Raw genomic sequence first — 20,473 nt, 5'->3', positions numbered from 1 at the left:
TTTGGATCTCTTCAGCGAAGAAGTTAATGTAAGAGAAAATGATTGTTTGTTCACCAAGAACGAAGCAAAACATGTTTTCTCAAAGAGTTCCCTGAGCACTGTGAGGAAAGAATTCTCCTGAGTTGAGAAATGAGATTTCACAATTGAACCTATGACAGTGGCAGCTGTGACAGGAGCAGTCACAGGGAATCTCCAGAAGATAGGGATCTTATCAACGTTCCGGAGAAAGAGGGAAAACAAAAAACAAACAACAAAAAATCTAAATTATTATAATTTCTGTCCTTAAAAGAGCAGAATTAGCTATCTATCTAATGTGGCTAGCCTACCAAGGATCCAGCTGCCTTTGAGAAATACTTCAGATGCCAATTCGGAGACTCACAAATGTTTAAGAAAAATAAAAGGCCTAAAAAAGAAAAATCTCCAGTAAATGAAACAACTTTGGAAGAAGCACAATGAAAGTTTCCAAACTCAAAGCTACAACATAAAGCTGGTGTGGACTACATGGAGTTGGACATACAAATCAATAAAATAGAGCCAAAAGCCTAGAAGTCAACTCTAATATTTAGTAAGTGGATTACTGTCACAAGGGAGTCTGGTAGAAGATAAACAGTATTTGTAATTAATGGTCTTAGAACAATTAGGTATCCACGTGAAAATGAAACACAAAATCAACCTCAAAACTGATGGAAGACAGAATCCAGTTTTGTGCCTCGCTTCCATAGCCTATGAAACAAAACACACAGACAGACAAACCAACTGAGTAAACTGTAAAAAGAACCATTTCAGCTCTTTAGACAAATAAGACTTAGAGCAAACTAATGCCCCAGGAGCTGGGCAGACCAGTCAGTAGTGGAAAAGTGAGACTCACAACCTCCTGAAAGGAGCTTTACAAGCCACATTCTCTGCAACAGGAAACCGTAGCTACAGTTATGGTATTGCTGAAGGGTCAGCATGGACAAGCCGAGAGTCACAAACTCCACAGCAGTCTGGTCATGGAAGACCCTGCACTTAGCCGTTCTCACTGGCAGACCTGGTTAAGCCTCTTTGGGAAACAAGTGGGATTCCTGTTGTTGGCAGGAAAAGAGGGAAATAAACAATTCTGGTCTTAAAAAGGCCTACCTACAGGGGAGACTAAGCTGGGGCTCAATGCTGGGATTAGTGTAAGAGTCCAGGAGACCTGGGAGAGAGACAATGAGGTCCGCTCCTTAATTGTCAACTGTTAATTACAACTGTCAATTACCAACTGTCTATTACAGAGAAAATGAGACTCTCAGCTCCAAGGCACAGGCTCATTTAAAACTGAGATCTACACCCAAAACTGGTGAAATTCCCCCAGTCCCACATTTTAACTACTCAACAGTTCCTTCTACTCAGACTCAGTCAGATGGAAACTAGAAAACAAGCAAATAAACGGAGGCAAACATCACAGCATGAAAAAAAAAAAAAAAAAAAAAAAACAGTCTCTGAACGAGACCCAGCAACACTTGTCAACATAACCCGAGTTCCAAAAACAAATCTTAAAAACAGTTTTAAGATATTTTGAAATACATATAAAAAGAATGCCGTAAGTTTTCAAAAGTTTAGGGCAACAGCCAAGGCAGTTCTTCGAGGAAAATTTATAGTGCTGAATGTGCATATTAGAAAAGAGAAAGATTTAGAATCAATCCCATAAACTGCCACGTTAGAAAGCAAACAGAACAAAGCAGCAAATTAACTCCAAAGAATACTAATAAAAATCGACAATAAAAATCAGGAAACAACAAAGAAAAGCTGGAAACAAGACAGAATCAAAGAAATGAAAAGATGATTCTTTGAAATTCTGATAAGATAGGTAAATGGTGGTGGTGGGGTTTACAAGTCCATAGTACAAGAAATAAATAGTATGTATTAAAGAGATTTCATGGAGACAAACAGATAATCAGGGAATACTACAATTATCTCCATACCCAAAATTTGATTGTGCAGATGAAACTGAACAATTACAAAGGAGACCCATCTCCCATACTAGTTAAAGAAAGAAAGAAAGAAGGAAAGAGAGAAAGAAAGAAAGAAACAGCCTGTGTCGACCTACAATCAAGAAAGAAAACTGACTAGTAATCAGCTCTCAGTGGAAAACAGCAGAATCACACACTGAGCTTCCCCACACATTTGATAAAATAAAGCTAGTTTGCTGCAATGCCATTCAGAATACAGAAACCAAGAGAGCATTTTCTAGACACTACCTATAATCTAACACTTGCCAGGCTGAGACACGGGACCCAGAAGTGCACTGATTATGTTGTGAGTTTTAGAGTGTATTTGAAATCCAAACAAAATGAAAAACAAACAAACAACCAGCATATTGAATCCAAAAATGTTTAAAGAAAATTATAAAAGGTGGCCATGCACCATCTATCCCAGTTATAAAAATAAAATTTAAAATAAATTATCGCATTAGTGAATTACACAAGGAATGGTATTACTAATAGATTAAGAAATATCATTTGAGGAGGAATAAAGTAATCATGGGAAGTAGAGGGTAGGAGAGACTTGGGAGGGAGAGAGGAGGGGGAGAGGGAAAAGAGGGGAGGGATCAGGTGTGGGAGGAGGTGGGGGAGATGTACAGAGGGTCAGGAAATTAAACACAGATATGGAGTAGTGGGGGATGGTGAACTGAGAATAGCCACCAGAAAGTTCCAGATGCCAGAAAAGCAAGAGGTTCTCAGGACCCAATGGGAGTGCCATTAGCTGAAATAGCCATAAAAAGGGGAGAGAGAACCTGTAGAGACCATATCCAGACAGTAGGCATGGCCACTGGTTGAGGGATGGGGCCACCCACCCTTCTCAAAATTTTAACCCAGAATTGCTCCTGTCTAAAAGAAATACAGGGACAAAGAGTAGAGCAGATACTGAAGGAAAGGCCATCCAGAGACTGCCCCACCTGGGGATCCATCCCATCTGCAGACACCAAACCCCATCACTATTGTTGATGCCAAAAAGTGCTTGCTGACAGGATCCTGGTATAGCTATACCCTGAGAGGCTCTGCCAGAGTTTTACTGATACAGAGATGAATGCTCACAGCCAACTACTGGACTGAGCAGTGGGACCCCAATGGAGGAGTTAGGGGGAGGACTGAAGGAGCTGAAGGGGTTTGCAACTCCATAGGAAGAACAACAATATCAACCAATGAGATGACCCCTCCCCGAAGAGCTCCCAGGGACTAAACCACCAACCAAAGAGTACACATGGAGAGACCCATGGCTCCAGCTGCTTATGTAGCAGAGGATGGCCTTGTCTGCAGTCAATGGGAGGGGAGGCCCTTGGTCCTGTGAAGGTTTGATGTCCCTGTGTAGGGAAACGCTAGGGCAGTGAGGTGGGTGTGGGTGGGTGGGGGGTACCCTCATAGAAGCAGGGGGGAGGGGAGTGGGATAGGGGGTTTTGAAGGGAAACCAGGGAAGGGGGATAACATTTGAAATGTAAATAAGTCAAATAACCAATAAAAAATTAAAAAAAAAAGAAATACCATTTGACAAGATCAAACATTCACAATAAAATCACTCATAAATTAAAAGTGGAGGGAGCTTCTTAATCTCAACATGAACTTTCTTTTAGCTACTGTAAAACAGTAAAGACAAAACAAAGTAAAAAAAAAAATAATAACCTCCGATGTTTCCCCTTTCAACACTGTAGTGGGAAAGCTTGCTTAATGAAGTCAGAGAGTAAAAAGAATTTCAATGCATTCTGAAATGAAAGAAATAAAAATAACTTTGTTCAAGAATGATGAGACCCAAAATACTGAACAAAATGTCCCTCGGACTCAATGATACTTTATAGTAAGTATACAGAATACAAAGGTTCATGTATTAAAAACCATTTTCCTACATACCAGCACGGACGAATCTTGAAACAAAAGCAGTATCCCATTGACAGCAGACGTAACAAAAAAGAACTAAGTATAAAGTTTTTAAAATACATTCAAACTATATATGAGAAAAGCAAAACTATAAAGGGGAGAAATGTCTGTATCAGGGAGAAGACTCAGTTTCATAAAAGTGATAGCTTTTTCCAAATTCATCCATAATCTCAAGGAAATACCAATGGAAGCCGGGTGATCTGTTCTGGGGCTCCTGACAAACTGGTTCTTAGGCTCAGGAAGAGAGACAACAGACTCTGAATACCAAACCCCACACTGAAACGACCCCACTTAGGACAAAGCTGTAGCAATGAAAGCAGCCTGAGTGTGTGTAGGAACCGCCCTACGTCAGCATGGTGACACGGGGACAAATATACTAATGTCAGTTAATATTTCCAACAGATGGTGCTGGAACAAATGAATGTATACTTTTTTTTTTTTTTTAAATCTATGACTGAGACATATGTCCTTGCGTTCCTCACAAGTGTGACCTCAGAAGGAATGACAAACGCAGAGAATGGGTTTTCTAAAACAAAGTATTAAGGGTGTAATTCATGAGATAAATTGATTTAAAAAAAAAAAAAGGGAGGAGGAGGAGGAATTTAAATTTTCCCCCATACTAAACAAACTGTCATGAAAACTTTCCAGAGCCTGGGCGAAAATATTTGCAAACCCTCTATAGCATAAAAAGCTGTTATCAAACATAAACCAATAATAAAAGAAAGCCGGTTTAAGAGTGTCCCGGGGCTGGGGGAGATAGCTCACTTGGTAGCGTGTTTGCCTGGCATTCCCAAGCACTGGGTCCCATCTCTAGCACCTCATAAATCTGCCTTGGCAACAGACGTCTGTAAGCCCAGCATCCGGGAAGTGGGAGCAAGAGGATCAGGCGCCCAAAGCCGTTCCCAGCTAGCGAGTTCAAGACCAGTTTGAGACTGTCTCTAAAGAAGGAATCAAGGAAGGAAACAAAGAAAAGGAGGAAAGAAGGAAGGAACAAAGAATAACGTTTTAAAGACATACCCTGTTAAAGGAGAAACACCGTAATAGAGAACTAGCCAAGATACGGAGAGCAAATAAAGATGAAAAGGTGTCCCGCATCGAATGTGATTAAGGGGTAAACTGATTAAAGCAGCACTGGGAGATCATAATGAATAAACACTGGAATACAAGCCGCAGCCAGAACTTTCGTGACTAACTGCAGTAACAGACTATGCTGCAGCCAATTTAAAGACAGCTTGAGGCTCTCTTACAGCGTTAACCGTATTTTACCCTACGGTCCAGATCTTAACGAACGAAGCCAGCATAAAACTTGCACATCTGTGAAGACAGAATACAGACTCTCTAACTGCTATGCATAATCTGTGCGTCTTTCAGGGGGTGAATGGGTAACGGAGGTACATCCAGAAAGCAAAATCTTACTCAGCACACACATGAAAAGGAAGGGGCTATCGAGCAAAGGAAACGGAAGTGCATGTGACCAAATGAGAGAGTACAGAGAGGGCACATGCAGTATCATACCAACTGTATGAGCTGTATGACGTTGCCAGAGAGAGCACACTCGGGAGAGGGTAAAGAGGTAGTTGCTGGGGCAGAGGCAAAGGCAAGGTGAAGAGATGGATGTGGATGGTGCTCAGGGCAGGGAAACCACTCTGTCTGATACACCGTAGTGCACATGTGCCGTGTGCATTTGTCCAAACCTATGACCCCCATGTAAGCAATGGGCTGTGGCCGATGATGTCCTGTCCACTCTGCCACTGATAAAGTCAGTTGGGGGGAGCCGTAAGTGTGTGGGAACAGCAGCATACACAGCATCTTTCTCTTTAGAACTCCACTAAAGTCAGCTTATTTAAAAACGCATACCGTGACTTAAATGCAAGAGTTCAAACTGTTAACTCTAAGAAGAAAAACAGGCATAAATCCTTGTGGCCTTGTGTTAGTCCATGGGTTTTTTTTTTTTTTAGCTTTGACATCAAAAGCTCCAGCAGTGACAGGGGAGGGAAAAAAAAAACTAGATTAGCCAGGCTTTATCAAAATTAAAACATTTCATGCTCCACAGAGCAACAGCAAGAAACTAAAGATAAGTTGCAAAGGGGTTATTTACAAATCACGCATCTGTTAAGTGACCTGCATCTGGAATATGGAAAGGACTCTCACATCGTAAAAAGATAAACAGCTGCGTTTAGAGAATGACCAAGGATCTGAACAGGCGTATCTCCAAAGAGCGGCCAAGGAATTTTTCTGTTGCACTGCACACAAAAAGTGTATAGAAAGAAACTCGGCATCTTTGGTCACAAGGAGAGACCACTTAATTCCTGCTAGGATGACGGTCATCAGAAAGGAAGTCGAAAACTGGTGCTGGGGAGAATGTAGAAGAATCAAATCCCTCCTGGTCTGCTGCTGGGAATGTGAAACAGCTCAAGGCTTTGGGAAGACAGCTTAACAGTTCCTCAAGAGGTTACCTTCAGGGTCACCAGATGACTCGGAACTTCTATTCCCATGGATAGGACAAAGACAAATGAAAATAGTTCTCTACGCAAAATGTATAGCTGCTGAGCACAGCAGTAGCGTTTCCCATAGTAAAAAAGTGGAGCTAATCCACACTTATCAACTTAGGAATAAACAAAAGACCACAGCCGTCTAACGTCGTATTAGTCACTAATCTACTGAGACCAAAATGAAGTGTCTTTTTCTACAATATGGCTGCAACTTGAAACCATTTCGTTAAACGATGAAAAAGCCAGTCGCAGCAACCACATGCTGTACCACTTCGTTTCTGTGGAACTCCTGAAGAAAGACAGGGGTGAGGGAACAGCCCAGTAAGCTAGAGTTTGCCAAGGAGCTAGGTCGCTGTAGTGACTACTGATGTGGACAGGGGTGGGAGTGCAATGGTGAGGTGATAAAAGGCTCATCTGTTCTGAATGGCTGAGACGGGTGTTAGATGAATTCTACGTTAACAAAGATGGTACTCGCTTCGTGTTTTGAGACAGGATCCCATTCTTATAGTCTGGACTGGCTATAAACTCACCGTGCGGCTCACACTGCCAGCAATCCTCTAGCCTCAGCCACCCAATGTCGAGATCACAGACGTGAGCCCCCCACCCCTCCCAGCTTGGTGCTGTTGTATTTTAAGGTGAAATGAAGGACCAGTGTAGTGTAAAAATTCAAAACTGCGTCAATGTAAGCATGATGTCCCAGCCACATTTGAGGTGACAACTGTTCCAGAACTCACTGCACAAATCTCTCTGTTTTTTTTTTACATCAGATCTCAAGTTTCATAAACAGCAGCAACTATATACCTTAGGGAAAATAAAGAGTAAATAATGCAGTGAGTTGGGGTTGGGGATTTAGCTCAGTGCTAGAGCGCTTGCCTAGCAAGCGCAAGGTCCTGGGTTTGGTCCCCAGCTCCAAAAAAAAAAAAAAAAAATTCAGTAAGTTAAAGATCAAAGTATAAATTCAGAACAGAAGAAGAAGCTGTAGGAAACCACTGGGTAAGCTAAGTGCTTCATGTATTCTGTTTGTAAAAGTCACCGCTTTTCAGCTTCAACAAAACCAATTTCCATCTCCTTATTAGCTGCCCGCCCAACACCTCACATTTTTTTTTCTTGATAACTGCAAAATATTTCCATAAGCAGAGACAAATGAATATGTTTCCCACAACTGCTAAGAGCCCTCCTGCTCAAACATGACAGTGATTTGCATTTATAATTAGTAAGTTTTTAGTTTAATTCAGCTAAAGTTAATATAAATAAGCGTAAGAAGTTTTTACTTTGAAGTGTGCTTTCCTCTTAAATTATAAAAGCAATATAGAAAACTCGGAGTATAAAAACAGAATTCATTTATATTACTAAGATAACAATTTTCATTTCCCAATGTACCTTGCAGAATATTTTTCAAATGCATATGTTTTAACGTAATTGCAATCATCTCTAAAATTTAATTTTGTACCCTGCTTCTCCACTTAATGCGTCATAAGCATTTTCCACATTGTACTCTTTGTAATTACGGTTTTATGGCAATATAATTTTTTAAGTGCACATGATTTATTCAGCAATTATTTTCCGAGTTGGACATGCAGTTGCTTCTAATTTTTTGATGTTATAAATAAGATCGTAAAGCCTATCTCTGTGTATATTCCTTACTGTTGCCATCTATAAAGAGCTGCCTAGAAGTGGAAACATTTTTATGGCAGTTACCACTGTGCCAAGTTACTTTCATCCCTACGAGGGTGAGCCATGAACTCCTCAAACTTGATATGTTCCGAACTGAGCTCATCCCCACCCCGCCCCACCTCCACCTGTTGCGCCTTCCACCTCCTTCCCCTAGTGATTGGCAACCCCAGATGCTCAAGCCCTGAACTCCGGCACCATCATCTTTAACTCTCCTCCTCCTCTCCCAGCTCGATCCATCATCAGTTGCTGACAGTTGCCCTGAAATAACTTGCAAACACAAGTGTCACTTGGTCCCATGTCACTGCTACCACTTGAGTTTGAGGCACCAACACCCGACCCCACATAGGGTACAAGGCAAGAGTCTTATAACTGCCCTTAAACCTAGTCTCTGCCATTGTCCCCTGGAAGCTTACTTGCTGAGTGACTAGATGAGCAGATGGGGCCATGAACAGCGTTTACCAGTTAAAAACACAGACCACAAATGTCATGCTGAAGAGCGGTAGACGACAGTGGGCCTGCCTCAAAGGTCAACAGGTGTAATGGCTGCTTCTGTTGTAATGTAAGCATCTTGGGACACACTGACTCTTCCTCATAGATAATTTTGTATGAGAGCAGGCTAATAATATCAACTCGATGCTATATATGAAAAGGGTTATGTTTCTCATGACATTTTCCTTTCAGATATCTTTTGAACATACAATTAAAACAGAACTCTCATCAAGTCAAATGAAGGCAGCTGTTATCTTGAACCCAACTTTATGCTTTCAAATGTGCCTAAAATGTTGAGATGGGCACATATTATCAATGGCAAGTCTCTGGATCAGTGGTTCTCAACCTTCCTACTGCTGCGACCCTTTAATACTGTTCTGCATGTGGTGGTGCCCCTCAACCCTAAAATTATTTTGTTGCTTCCGTTATGAACTGTAATGCAAATATTTGAAATGCAGGATATCAGATGTGTGACTGCCAAAGGGGTCTCGACCCACAGGTTGAAAACCACTACTCTACAAGGCCGTTAAAGTACAGTGTTTCAACATGCCAGGAGCTCCTTCCTCTATACTCGAGAAAACTCTTTATGTACAAATTTTTCCTTTGAGATAAGATGTTTGTTGAGGCATCTAAACATTTAATGTAAGGAATCAGCAAACAGGAACATAACTGTATTCAACACTGTTTTTCACAGCAAGACAGTGATTACAATGAATATATGTTTTCCCAATTTTCCTACTCATGGAAAACATTTGACTCGTGATCTTATGCCCAGAAGAGATGCAAATCAATTTGAGCATATATATCCGTGTGTGCTACACATCACTGAAGATTATGAGATTCCAGGAGGTGTAGTACCATCTCCTGTCTTGTCCTTTACCCGACTTCTTCCTTCTGTAAACAACTATAATTAATTTAAAAATAAGGTATAAAATCAAAGATTTATAAACCATTCATAAGATATATGACCAAATAACTAAGAAAAGCCCAGAAATTATACACACACACACACATCAGTGGCATAAAAGGGATTAATAATTCCATTTAATCCTGAGCTTTGAGTTTGTGGTGGATTTCCTCATATCAATTAAACATAGAGAAAATAAAACAGTTGTTCCTTATTACTGAAAGGAGAATTGTGGTTAGCCCTTAGACCCTGACAATAGGCTAGCTGTGAATTCCGTGAGAACTGGTACAGAGTAAAGGAAGACCAAGGCAAGGAGGGAAGGAGCAGCCATGTGTGTTGGATTTCAGTTGGCCCAGGACCCATATGATGCCTGAGTCACCTGAAATCTGCACAGCTCTCTCTACTCCTAAACTCAGCCTTGGTTCACTCAGCACCACATGTGCAACACAGAAACCTTACCGTCAACCATTTTCTCCAGGGATCTCTTTGTTTCAGGACAACGTCCACCCCACCTCCAGAGAATATGGTTCGGCTGTTGGCAGCTTCTAGTATAACTATCACAATGTTAGGGAAGTAGGGACACAGGAAACCCTGGGGCGCCATGTCTGCAGCACGCACGCACGCACGCAGGCACGCACGCACGCACGCACAGAGAAGGGAAAAGACGGGAACAATTTCAGAGCTGAGCACCTTGGCTCAGCATCACGACTTTCCATCACCATAGTATGTGGCAGCACCAACTTATATTCTCTTTCTCAGCTGCTCACTGAGGCTTTTGATATAGGCAAACCTCAGCCAGTTAGATAGAGTATTTTATGAAATGGTCCAGAGAATAAATGAGGACAGCTTTTCTGCCACTGATTGAGGCTAGATCTGCACGCTTTGGTCACCAGAGGAAATAGGTTTGACAATCTCCTATGAAAAGCGAGCACCGTCTTTAATCCTCACACCCCATCATTCCCTTCGTAGTCGCCATTTACACCACATCACTCAGCTGTGGCTGGCAGTTACAATATGAAACTAGCATGAAATATGACCCTGCTCTTCTTTCCACCAGCTTTATCCCAGGCTAAATACATCCATGAGTCCTTAGCTCTTGGCTCTTATGTCAGGAGCAAAAGCAACACCGAGTCCATGCACAGTTGCCTTGGGGTTATGAGCTTGGCAAGTGGAAATTAATCTTTTCGGAGGGCTCAGCCTTCCTTTGCAGAAGCTTACTCACTCTGAAGCAAATCTTTATCATTGTTTTCTGTTTGACTTAGAAGAAGTTTGAAAGCTGTCAGCAAGTCCTGTGGAAATGTGAAAACGCTCATCATGAAGGAGGAGCTAGGGTGCTACACAGTGTGCTTGTTGCCTGGCATTTAATGGTACTTTGGGCTGTAGGTGGACATAAAAGTCTTCTACAATGAACTACTCGAAGCCACCTGTTGGTTGTGTCACTATACATACCAAGCACAGAAAAATAATATGTCATTAGTAGATTGTGGCTACCATGAGCAAAAACAAAATATTTTTCATAAAGATATTTATTTTTTTCCTTTAAATCTTGGAGCACGATTTATATTAATTATTAGGAGAACACATTCATTAGTTTCTTAATTACTATTACCAAACCATACGCATTATTTTTTAAAATAAGATTATAGAAAAGCAATATCTGAAATTCCTTGGCTGAATCAGTCCTTCCCTGTTTATATTTTCTATATTTCATTTTGAGTATATTTATAGCTCATGATTTTTTAAATGCAAAAACAAAAATATATTAAGTGAATTATATATACACACTATATATCATTTAAAAATGTATTAAGTGCATTATACATGCACAATATACATCATTTAAAAGAGTATTAAGTGAATTACATATATACACTATATATCATTAAAAAGAAAGAAAGACATAACACTCAGAAAAATATGGGATTTACTTGTCATAAGGTAATGTGGACAAAGATATCTGGTTATCACTTTATATAATTATAGAAAATAAACAAAACCATTCCTAGGGCCACACTCTTCTCCTGCAATTCTAACTCCAGTAGAACCTTATTTCCCTGGGACTTGCATAGAGATACCGGAGGAACAGAGCTGGCATCAGGTACAATTTATAGAAACACTATTTTAAAAGACTTCTATGCATACTTTGCAAAGGTTAAGGCTTAACATTAAATTAAAGCTCGTGGAAGGCATTTCAAGTTGGGCAGGGATCTGAGACAAGAGTCTAAATAAGCACTACGGGGAGGGCTCTCTCAAATAGCTGACAGTGTAGACTCCTTTCAAGCAGGTGTTGCAGTCAGCTAGCTAATGACTGAACTCTCAAAGAGGACTTGGAGGGCCAAGATTCTGTTCTTAATTTAGAGTCACATGCTCAGGCCCAGCTCAAATACTCAAAATCTCTAGAGGGTATCCAAGGCCAGAAACCTATCTTTCATGTGCATTTTAAATAACACTTTACCAGTCATTCTCAGGCTGGGCATAGTTGGAAAGTTCTGCTTTGGGTTGGTGTTTGGGTTAAGGAGTTGCTTAGTAGAATTTAGTTGAACTCACACTGTAATATGAGGGTGTGCTCTACTGACTGGAGAAGGGGCTAGCCCAGAAAAGACACAGCGAACAGTACTTGTGCTCCCACTGTTGCTTCCAAATGCTCTCTGGTTGTTGTTTTAACAATCATCTTGGGATGTATTAAGGGAAAGGGGGGTGTACATTGGTAGAATGTTTTCAGGGGGCCCTGTTCCATGGTTATGCTTTTTAATTTACTCGGTGAGAAAGAGCTCCACATTGTAACTTCACAGTGAAAATTTAAGCTCTAGAGTTATGCTTCATACAGAAAGCCAACCAGCATTTAGACAAGAGATAAGCCCGCGACTTTCCTCAAAGCTCTCCTACATGTGCTTGGCTGACTTCAAAATCCATTGCTATACCATTCAAGATAAAACTTAATTCTGAAATGTTAAGTTGAACGTCACAGACCACTGCCTTCCTCCACCCCTCTCCTGCCGACCCTCTCAGACTTTCATTTATGGGTATTTGGGCTCTTTCCTGTGATTTCCAAACAAGTTCTCCATTAAGCTGCCCTGAAATCTGATTCTTACGAATCCAGTTATCCTGGTTAATTCTAGATATCACCTGCAAAGAAGTGTTCCCAGGATTATGGGAGAAGGGAGAGTTAGGAGGGGGATATGTTGAGCAAACAGTGATTTATTCCACAGACTGCACTTTCACGGGATTGAGTGAGAAGCAATTCTCCATCAACCTACAGATAAGAAATTAGAGAGGGAAGTTTGGTGCGATACTGACACCAGCACTTTCAATTAACCCAACAGGAGTGCTTGACTTACACAAGTCACACTCCAGCACAGCTTGAGGGTTGACACATCCATTTTCAAATGCACTGTCTCGTTTAACCACTTGCAGGAGTTTGAGGTAGAATGTCAGCTCCAATGGTTCAGAAAAAGAAGTTGAGGCCTAGAGGGCTTCCGCCTCTGTGCAATGTCACCCAGCTTGTGAGTGACAAGGCCAAGTTTTTGGCTCCCATGTCACAGGGATGGGTTTCAAATGCACTTCGGCCACCAGCCACGGACACATGGTGGAAAGAATGTGAAAGACGAAGAAATAGTTTCCTAGAATAAAGCGCTGGCAGGCGGTGAGTCCTCCAGCTGATAACTGGGCATCGATTTCCTTTGAAACGCATGGCCCTAAATAATCAGCTTGTCTCTGAAGGTACAAAGGGCTTGGTGCTAGAATTTACGGTATCAGTTCTGATCTACAATGAGATTCACAAGACCCTGGTACTGTGATTGAAGGAACCGTTGATACTATCTCTTTGTCAATATGGAAACTTGCTTATAAGTTCATATCTCCATAATATCTATTTCTTATTAAAAAAAGAAAAATTGCAATAGGCTATCTTCCATCTATAATAAGTTTAAAAAAGTCACCATACTTAAAAATCCACATTTAAGGCAACAAGATAAAGGTTGTCTTACCCCTCCTTCATGTCATTAATAGGAAGTGGCACCCTACCGCCCCTGTCTAGGGCCGATGTGATGTTGATAGCATTGAGGCGTTCTGGCTGCCATACATTCTTCACAGCCCCGAGAAAGTCTCCAAGCACCTCACTGGCCAACATTTCTTCCACATTCATATTTTTGATGAAGAATTCTGCTTGATATGGCAATGGGAATTCTAGTGTTGATGAAAAGAGATGTGGATATCATTAGTGAACCAGTCCTTCTCTTAAAGAAAACGCTGAGATTTGCTGAGTGCTTTCACAGTCCCAACAGGATACAGCACTACAGACCAGTTCTCCAGCCACATGGCTCCAGGTGCTTGGGTTGAACAAGTGGTGACCCAGAATTGTCCTTAAAAAAGTATGTGTCCTTAAAAAAGTATGTCTGAATGGGGCACAGTGGTGCACACCTCTAATCCTACTACTCAGGAGGCAGAGGCAGGAAGATCTCTGCTCTGTGAGGACGTGCCTGGTCTACACAGCGAGTTCCAGGACAGCTGGAGGTACATAGTGTGACCTTCTCCCCCTCTCTCTCCCTCTCTCTCTCTCTCTCTCTCTCCCTCTCCCTCCCCCCCTCTCTCCCTCTCTCTCTCTCTCTCTCTCTCTCTCTCTCTCTCTCTCTCTCTCTATATATATATATATATATATATATATATATATATATATTCAGAGACAGAAACACACAGTAATTTGAATTTATTTCATCTAATTTTTCCTTAGGAAACCATGTCTATAACATGCTTATCAGACTACAAACATACGGCAAAAGCATAATATACTAAAACATTAACCCGTATTTTAACATGAAAAGGTTGGTTACATGAATACTTCTGAGTTCTAAATATATTTCATGTCTCTAATACTAATTATAACTATGTAGGTCCTCTAATTTACTTCAACAAAACTCATGAATTTGTAAATTAATCTACTCTTGTTTCACAAACGGAAGATAAAAATACATAAGCACCTGCCATCTTGGTGACCTTCCTCCTTGGAAGCGTCTTTGATATTAATGGACACTAGATACCAGAGATTCGGTGAGGAGCCAGCTCTGGCTGCAGAGTTTTCTCCAGAGCCCAGCAGCAGGCAGTGGCCACTGCTAAAGACACAGCTCTGCAAGGCCCTATCCACAGAAACCCTTTCCTCCCCTCCAGCAGGCACTGATTTGGCTCAAGGTTTTGTAAATTTATTCGATGCACAGCCTGTCTGTAGGCTTGTAAGATATGGCCTCTCCATTCTCGTTCTCGCAGATCAATTTACAGTTTATACAAACGCATTTCCTCTTTGCATACTACAGTACCTTAATGATGTGACACCTTTCCCATGCCTAGAAATAGTCACACAAATGAATCATGAAGAACAAGAGTTTCTCACTGGTAAATGAAAAAATATTTATATATCATAGAAACCATAGCTTTGGATATGTGACATGTATGTAATTATTTTTTCCCTAAATGTTTTTACAATCAGGTTTCCATAAGAACACAGAAAGCTTCCACCCCACCCAACCCATCTTATATTCAATGCTGTCACTGAATATAACCACTCTGTGGTTCTCCAGTCAGCCACACTTAGAGATTCCGTTTCTGAAATCTACTACAAGGCCTGTGGTTGCAACCGGATCCCTCTGGGGCTCTAGGCTGTGCAGCTTGCCTGTTATCTACTGGGCCAAGAACTATTGCCAGGTCTCTCCAGAATGAGTCACAGGAGCTTTCTAACTCTGGGGAAATCCCATGCTTGCTATATTTGGAAATCAAAGAGGCCAAGAGAACAGTAGGCCAGCAGATTGGTGGCAGGCCTCTGAGGTGCTAAACCCAATTTAGGGATTCACTTTATGTACTCTCCTTGTGCACCATGCTGTGTGAGGCTAGATGACTAATTTCCCATTAGGTCACTCAGAGTAGAAGAGAGTTGGCCGAAGAGCTGGGCCGAGCACGACTACTCTGATTTACAACTTTGTTGTTCCTTTATTTCTAAACCTTTTCCGGGACAAATAGCATGAGTGAAGGCCATGTTCAAAGATGTTCATTCTCAAACACATATGAATCTTGTCTAGACTGACAAGGACAGATGCATGACCTTTTTAGTTCTGTGGTTTTCATACTGTTTGGGGTCACTTAACCCTAGGTAGAAAAGACGTGGAACAGATCTGCCTAAGTCCAAACAACTCCTGCTCCCTCACGAACACAGCTTTGGACTGCTTTGTGCAGGTAACAGATCCCTAGTGCTTGGGACCCTCCAATTGTGCAGTATTCTTACATCAAGGACTACATGAATATGGATCTCTGTGTGACGATAACACCCAGAATATTCACTTTCTATATATAGCCTCTGCTAGAAAGAGAGGAAGGTCCAACTGCAGACCAGGATCTCTTCCAGTCTGCCATATCTGACAAGGCCTTGGTCATGAGCCCAAAGCTACCACATTTTAAGCATGTGGCTTCAACCATGAACCCACAAATGGGCAGGAAAAGACCAATGACTCTGCTCACTTAGAGTTCCCAACTCTACAGGAACACTTAAACTAGATAGAACTTTGCAACCCATGGCCGCCCAAAACAGTATGTGGGCATGTGGGGTGGGCCCGCAGAACCAGCCTTTGCACTTACTCTCATGTATCAAGATCACTTTACATCTTAACCTGGTGTAGCTGCCTACAATTGGTACTGTTAGAACACCTAAGGAAAGGTCCATGGAAGGAGGTTTAAGACTTCAAGCAGTCTCCTGCGGGTACACCTTGTCAAATTACTAGACAGTGCTTTCTTTCATATGGTCAAAGGGCAACGTTTAACCCAGATTCACTGAGTTATCAGGATTTTCAAAATAGTAGGTTCTGACAAAATGCTTTTGTTGGCCTGTTTGTTTCTGCTAATAAACAGAAGCAGCAAGTCTTGGTGGAGAATAGACTCTTACTTGCTCTTTTTCAAGGGAAAAGATAGATTTGTAATCATTCCCTTCCTGTCAAGGCCTTCACTGGCAGAAGTGTAGGGAAGATTATTACCCCATGATTTTCTAATGATAGCTAAAATATTTTCTCTGTCTTAAAATTTAAGCCTCAACAAGTGATCTCTGCGAGTCAGAGGGCACCCTGGTCTACAAGCGCCAGAGAAATCCTGTCTTGAAAAAAACAATAAAACAAAACAAAAAACAATTTAAACCTTGAGTGTTGGATATGGGGTGGTAAAATTTCCTCCCTTCCCCCTCTAGTCCCTCCCAGCTCTCTTCCCAGGAACCCCTCCCCTGACCCTCAAGTTGGTGGCCTTGCTAAGGTTTCCTATTCTACACCAAAGTGGGGTCAAAATATTGAGAGCATAATTTTTAAGACTATTTCCTGTGTCCCTGACTTTCAAAATTTTCAAGAGATCATTTAGAGTGGGCATGTTCCTCTATGTTGTTGATGGACTTTGACATTTATTGACATAACAAGCAAATTTAGTCAATTAGCCCATCGTGTACCTCAAGTCCCCAAATCACAGTTTATCTTCAGATGAAGTTAAACCAGTACTTACAACTACTCTAAAGTTAAGTATAAAACTAATAACGGCCTGTGTTCTTAGACTTAACTCTCAGGCTTCAGGCCAGACTCAGGGGACGCTCTCTTAGTATTACTTCACCCACTGGCGCTGCAAGGCTTAAAGAAGTCAGCAGGACATCTGGTGAAGAACTATCCTGGGTTTCACCACAGTGCACCATTTTATAGAAAGCTCCGATGGCTTAGATGTCTTTCCTACATTTCACTACAGTGTAGTAATTAAATTTGTGATACTTTACAAACCAGGATTCTACTGTATGTTCATAAGCACAATGAAACCCTTCTTGTACATTAGAAATAATCACGAACGTATTTTCCATACTTACCTTCTGCTGACATTATATTGATTATCAAGTTATGCCTTGCAGTCTCAAAGGTACGTCTGTTGTAGGCAGTTATCTATCAGAGAAGGAAAGACATGTTTAAAGCATGAAAAGTTCAGTAAGATGCAACTCATTAACGACATAATACAAATAAATTATTGTCCTTTCTGTTTTTCTTACTTGTTGATATACCTAGAAAATTTCATTTCCTGAGCAATAGAAACCCAAGACTTTTAGCAATATTATAGGAAATTAATTAATTAACCAGAATCTATTCAACATGCCAAAACAAAAGGTTAAATAAAGAAAACCTCTTTCATAGAAAGCTGTTAGGCACAGTGGGCAATGTCACCCAAAGATGGACAAAGTGACTTACTGGTGATGTGCTAAGGTTAAAACAAAACACCCCTAAACATGCTATGGTTGTACTGGTAAATTGAAGAATCATCACAAAAAGTATCCTTTAAACCAAGCACACCAATGCTGCATTTAGTGCTAAAATGTACAACAACCAGTCAACAGATTTAAGAAGCCCCTTCATTATGTAAATAAATACATCTCAGCATGAGTAAAGGAGAAAGGATCACAGTCTATAAAGCTCAGGGCACATGCTCCAAACCACCAATCAGCATTTCCACACAGTTAAATGTTAGTAAACGTTTGCAGGGTCAGGGGCTTATACCCAAGCCAACTGAGAAAGCGCTACCAAACACAGACCAGGCAAAGCCCATGGCCTCAGATCTCAAGGAAAGCATGATTAACTTTGGAACAGGCATTAAGTGGTGCAGGCCCATCTGTAGTACCTCAACAAAACCAAAGGACCGTGTCAGAGGCTTAAGAGTCCCAGCATTAGGTTTCTGGCATGAGCACAGCTGTAGGTGACATCAAACAGAAGAGTAGAAGAAACCTGGTTCCAGCTACTACGAGAGCCCTGTGCACTGAACAAGCACCAAAGATGTTGACATAGCAATAGGACCATCTAGAGAAATGGTTTGCAACCATTAGAAATGCTGGGTGCTCAAACCGCAAGACTCAGAATGAGGGGGATGAATAATTTCAAACCCTTGGCAATATTTATTCTGAACAGCACACCAACCCACAGTTAAGGGAGTGTCTCTCTCTCCCACTTGTCAAGATTTCATGAGCCACGCCACCTCCTTCCTTGAAGACATGTGATCAGTGAGGCTCATATTAAACAGTAACCTTAAGATTAGCCACCAAACATAATTAGGAGTTACTGTTCTAAGAAAGCAAATGGAAAATTAAAAAAATAAGTTATACTTGGGAATTTTTATGATTAAAGTTTAGCCTGCTCCTATTAACATACCTAATTATCTTATGCTAATTAATTAATTTGCCTTACTCCCCCAAATAATTATAACCATATTTTCAGTGGAAGAAAAGATAGCTAGTCTACTCCAATGTATTATTACAGTGAGTTTTTGACTCAGAAAAATAATAGGTATCTTAAATTAATAATAATATTTTTGGCTAATCTTCCCTAGTCACAAATTTCATTATTGTAAGTTTTGTAAACTCTCGTAAATTGGCTTGCCTGTCTGTCTGTCTGTGTGTGTGTGTGTGTGGGTGTGTGTGTTTTGTTGCTGTTTTTTGTTTTGTTATCACAGCATACTGAGAGAAGTGAAAGATATTTCATGTTAAGAGGAAGAATTTTATTATCTGAATATATATCTAATGTTTAATTTTTAAAGCTATACCAGAGTATACATGTGTTTTCTTACTTCTAATAGGATATTTAAGTACCGTAATGGCCTCAATCAAATTTTACTTACTACCAAGAGGTGAAAGGCTTCAGTGCATGAGAGGGAATGCTTTCCTTCGGATCCTTCTGTTTCTAAAATAATGCCTAATCAGTTTCCGATGTTTAAAGCCTAAATATTTCAGCTATGTACTTACTTAGCGGGTTAAATCATAAATTTCTATAATTAAATATAGTTTGAGACCTATAAGACTTGACCAAATTAGTAGAATAAATTAGAACACTAAGCTTATTATTATACTATGTAGGTACATTTGTAGTCTATAAAAGGTTTCGTTAAATTTCTGTCACTCATTTTTTCCCGCATACTATTTGATACTAACACTTCCTGTCTACACTGACTTATAAGAACATCTTAATTGTTGTTGAAATCACCTGGACATACTCGCCTGCTTGCCAGACTTAACTTTAGGCTGCCTCCAGTCATTGAAATTGTGAACTTGGTGTTTAAAATCTCATTGACTTAAAGTACTTTTATTACATATACATGTAGACTTAAAATATACTGCTTAGTTTGGTTGCTCTGGAACACTATACAACTGGTCATCTACATGGTGCATCCACATACAGTCTCCTGGCTCATCCCCCTGTCTCCTCATCCGCCATTTTGTTGGAAACATTTACCCATGTTGCTGGGAAAGCTTCCATTTGTTTCTGCTCTCGATATTAACCACATAAATAAATACAACCCACAATATATTCACCTGGTTCGTGCCAACAGCCTTTTGAGTTTGTTGGTTTGTGGACTTCCAGTGTTCAGCTTTATGAAAAGTGTACACAGAGCATGTCCATCCATGCCTTCAGGTGAGTTTTTGCAAGCTGCTTGTTTGGGAATCTCCCTAGAAGTGGGACTGCCTAGGGTACACCAATACTCACTCAGGACTCATAATTTGGCACTGATCCCCACAGCGGTTATGTAAACCACCATATTCACTTACAATGTATTTCACTGATGGTGAAATCCTCATTATGGTCTGATTATGAATGTTCCTCATCACTGATAAGAACGGATATCTAATTTAAATTTATGGACCTTTGTGTGTCTTTTATAGTGAAACATCACTTTTTAAAATTGAACTGAGGGTTTCTTTTCTATTTCAGATACCCTATAATCAGGCACATGCAACAAAAATATTTTATCCAATTTTACAGTCTGTCTCTTAGAGAATCTCGTTTGATGAACAGTTCACAAATATAATAGTGACAATTAGATATTCTCCCCCAAATAAAAATAATCAGGTGATACTTAAGAAATCTATTCTAGCCCTCAAGTCAACAAGAAAGTCTTCTGTACTTTAATATACTAATTTAACATCTTGTTTTTCACATCTCATCCCTAACCTCACTAGATGCGTGCTTGGAGTTTGCTATGAA

General features: G+C 40.5%; 1 protein-coding gene across 4 annotated transcripts in view; it reads right to left on the bottom strand.

The window, feature by feature from the left end:
- The window catches only part of Sgce (sarcoglycan epsilon), a 55,673-nt gene that overhangs the window by 5,348 nt on the left and 29,852 nt on the right, over window positions 1-20,473 (bottom strand). For all 4 annotated transcript variants that reach the window (XM_032906970.1, XM_032906971.1, XM_032906973.1 and 1 more), the window contains 2 exons: window positions 17,323-17,395; window positions 13,442-13,640 (listed from right to left, as the gene is read on the bottom strand). In XM_032906970.1, the coding sequence (XP_032762861.1) occupies window positions 13,442-13,640; window positions 17,323-17,395 (272 nt within the window). The remainder of the gene's footprint in view (window positions 1-13,441; window positions 13,641-17,322; window positions 17,396-20,473) is intronic.

Source organism: Rattus rattus, chromosome 6 (genome assembly GCF_011064425.1).
Source record: "Rattus rattus isolate New Zealand chromosome 6, Rrattus_CSIRO_v1, whole genome shotgun sequence".
Classification (NCBI taxonomy): domain Eukaryota; kingdom Metazoa; phylum Chordata; class Mammalia; order Rodentia; family Muridae; genus Rattus; species Rattus rattus.
This window is presented reverse-complemented; position numbering and strand designations above follow the sequence as displayed.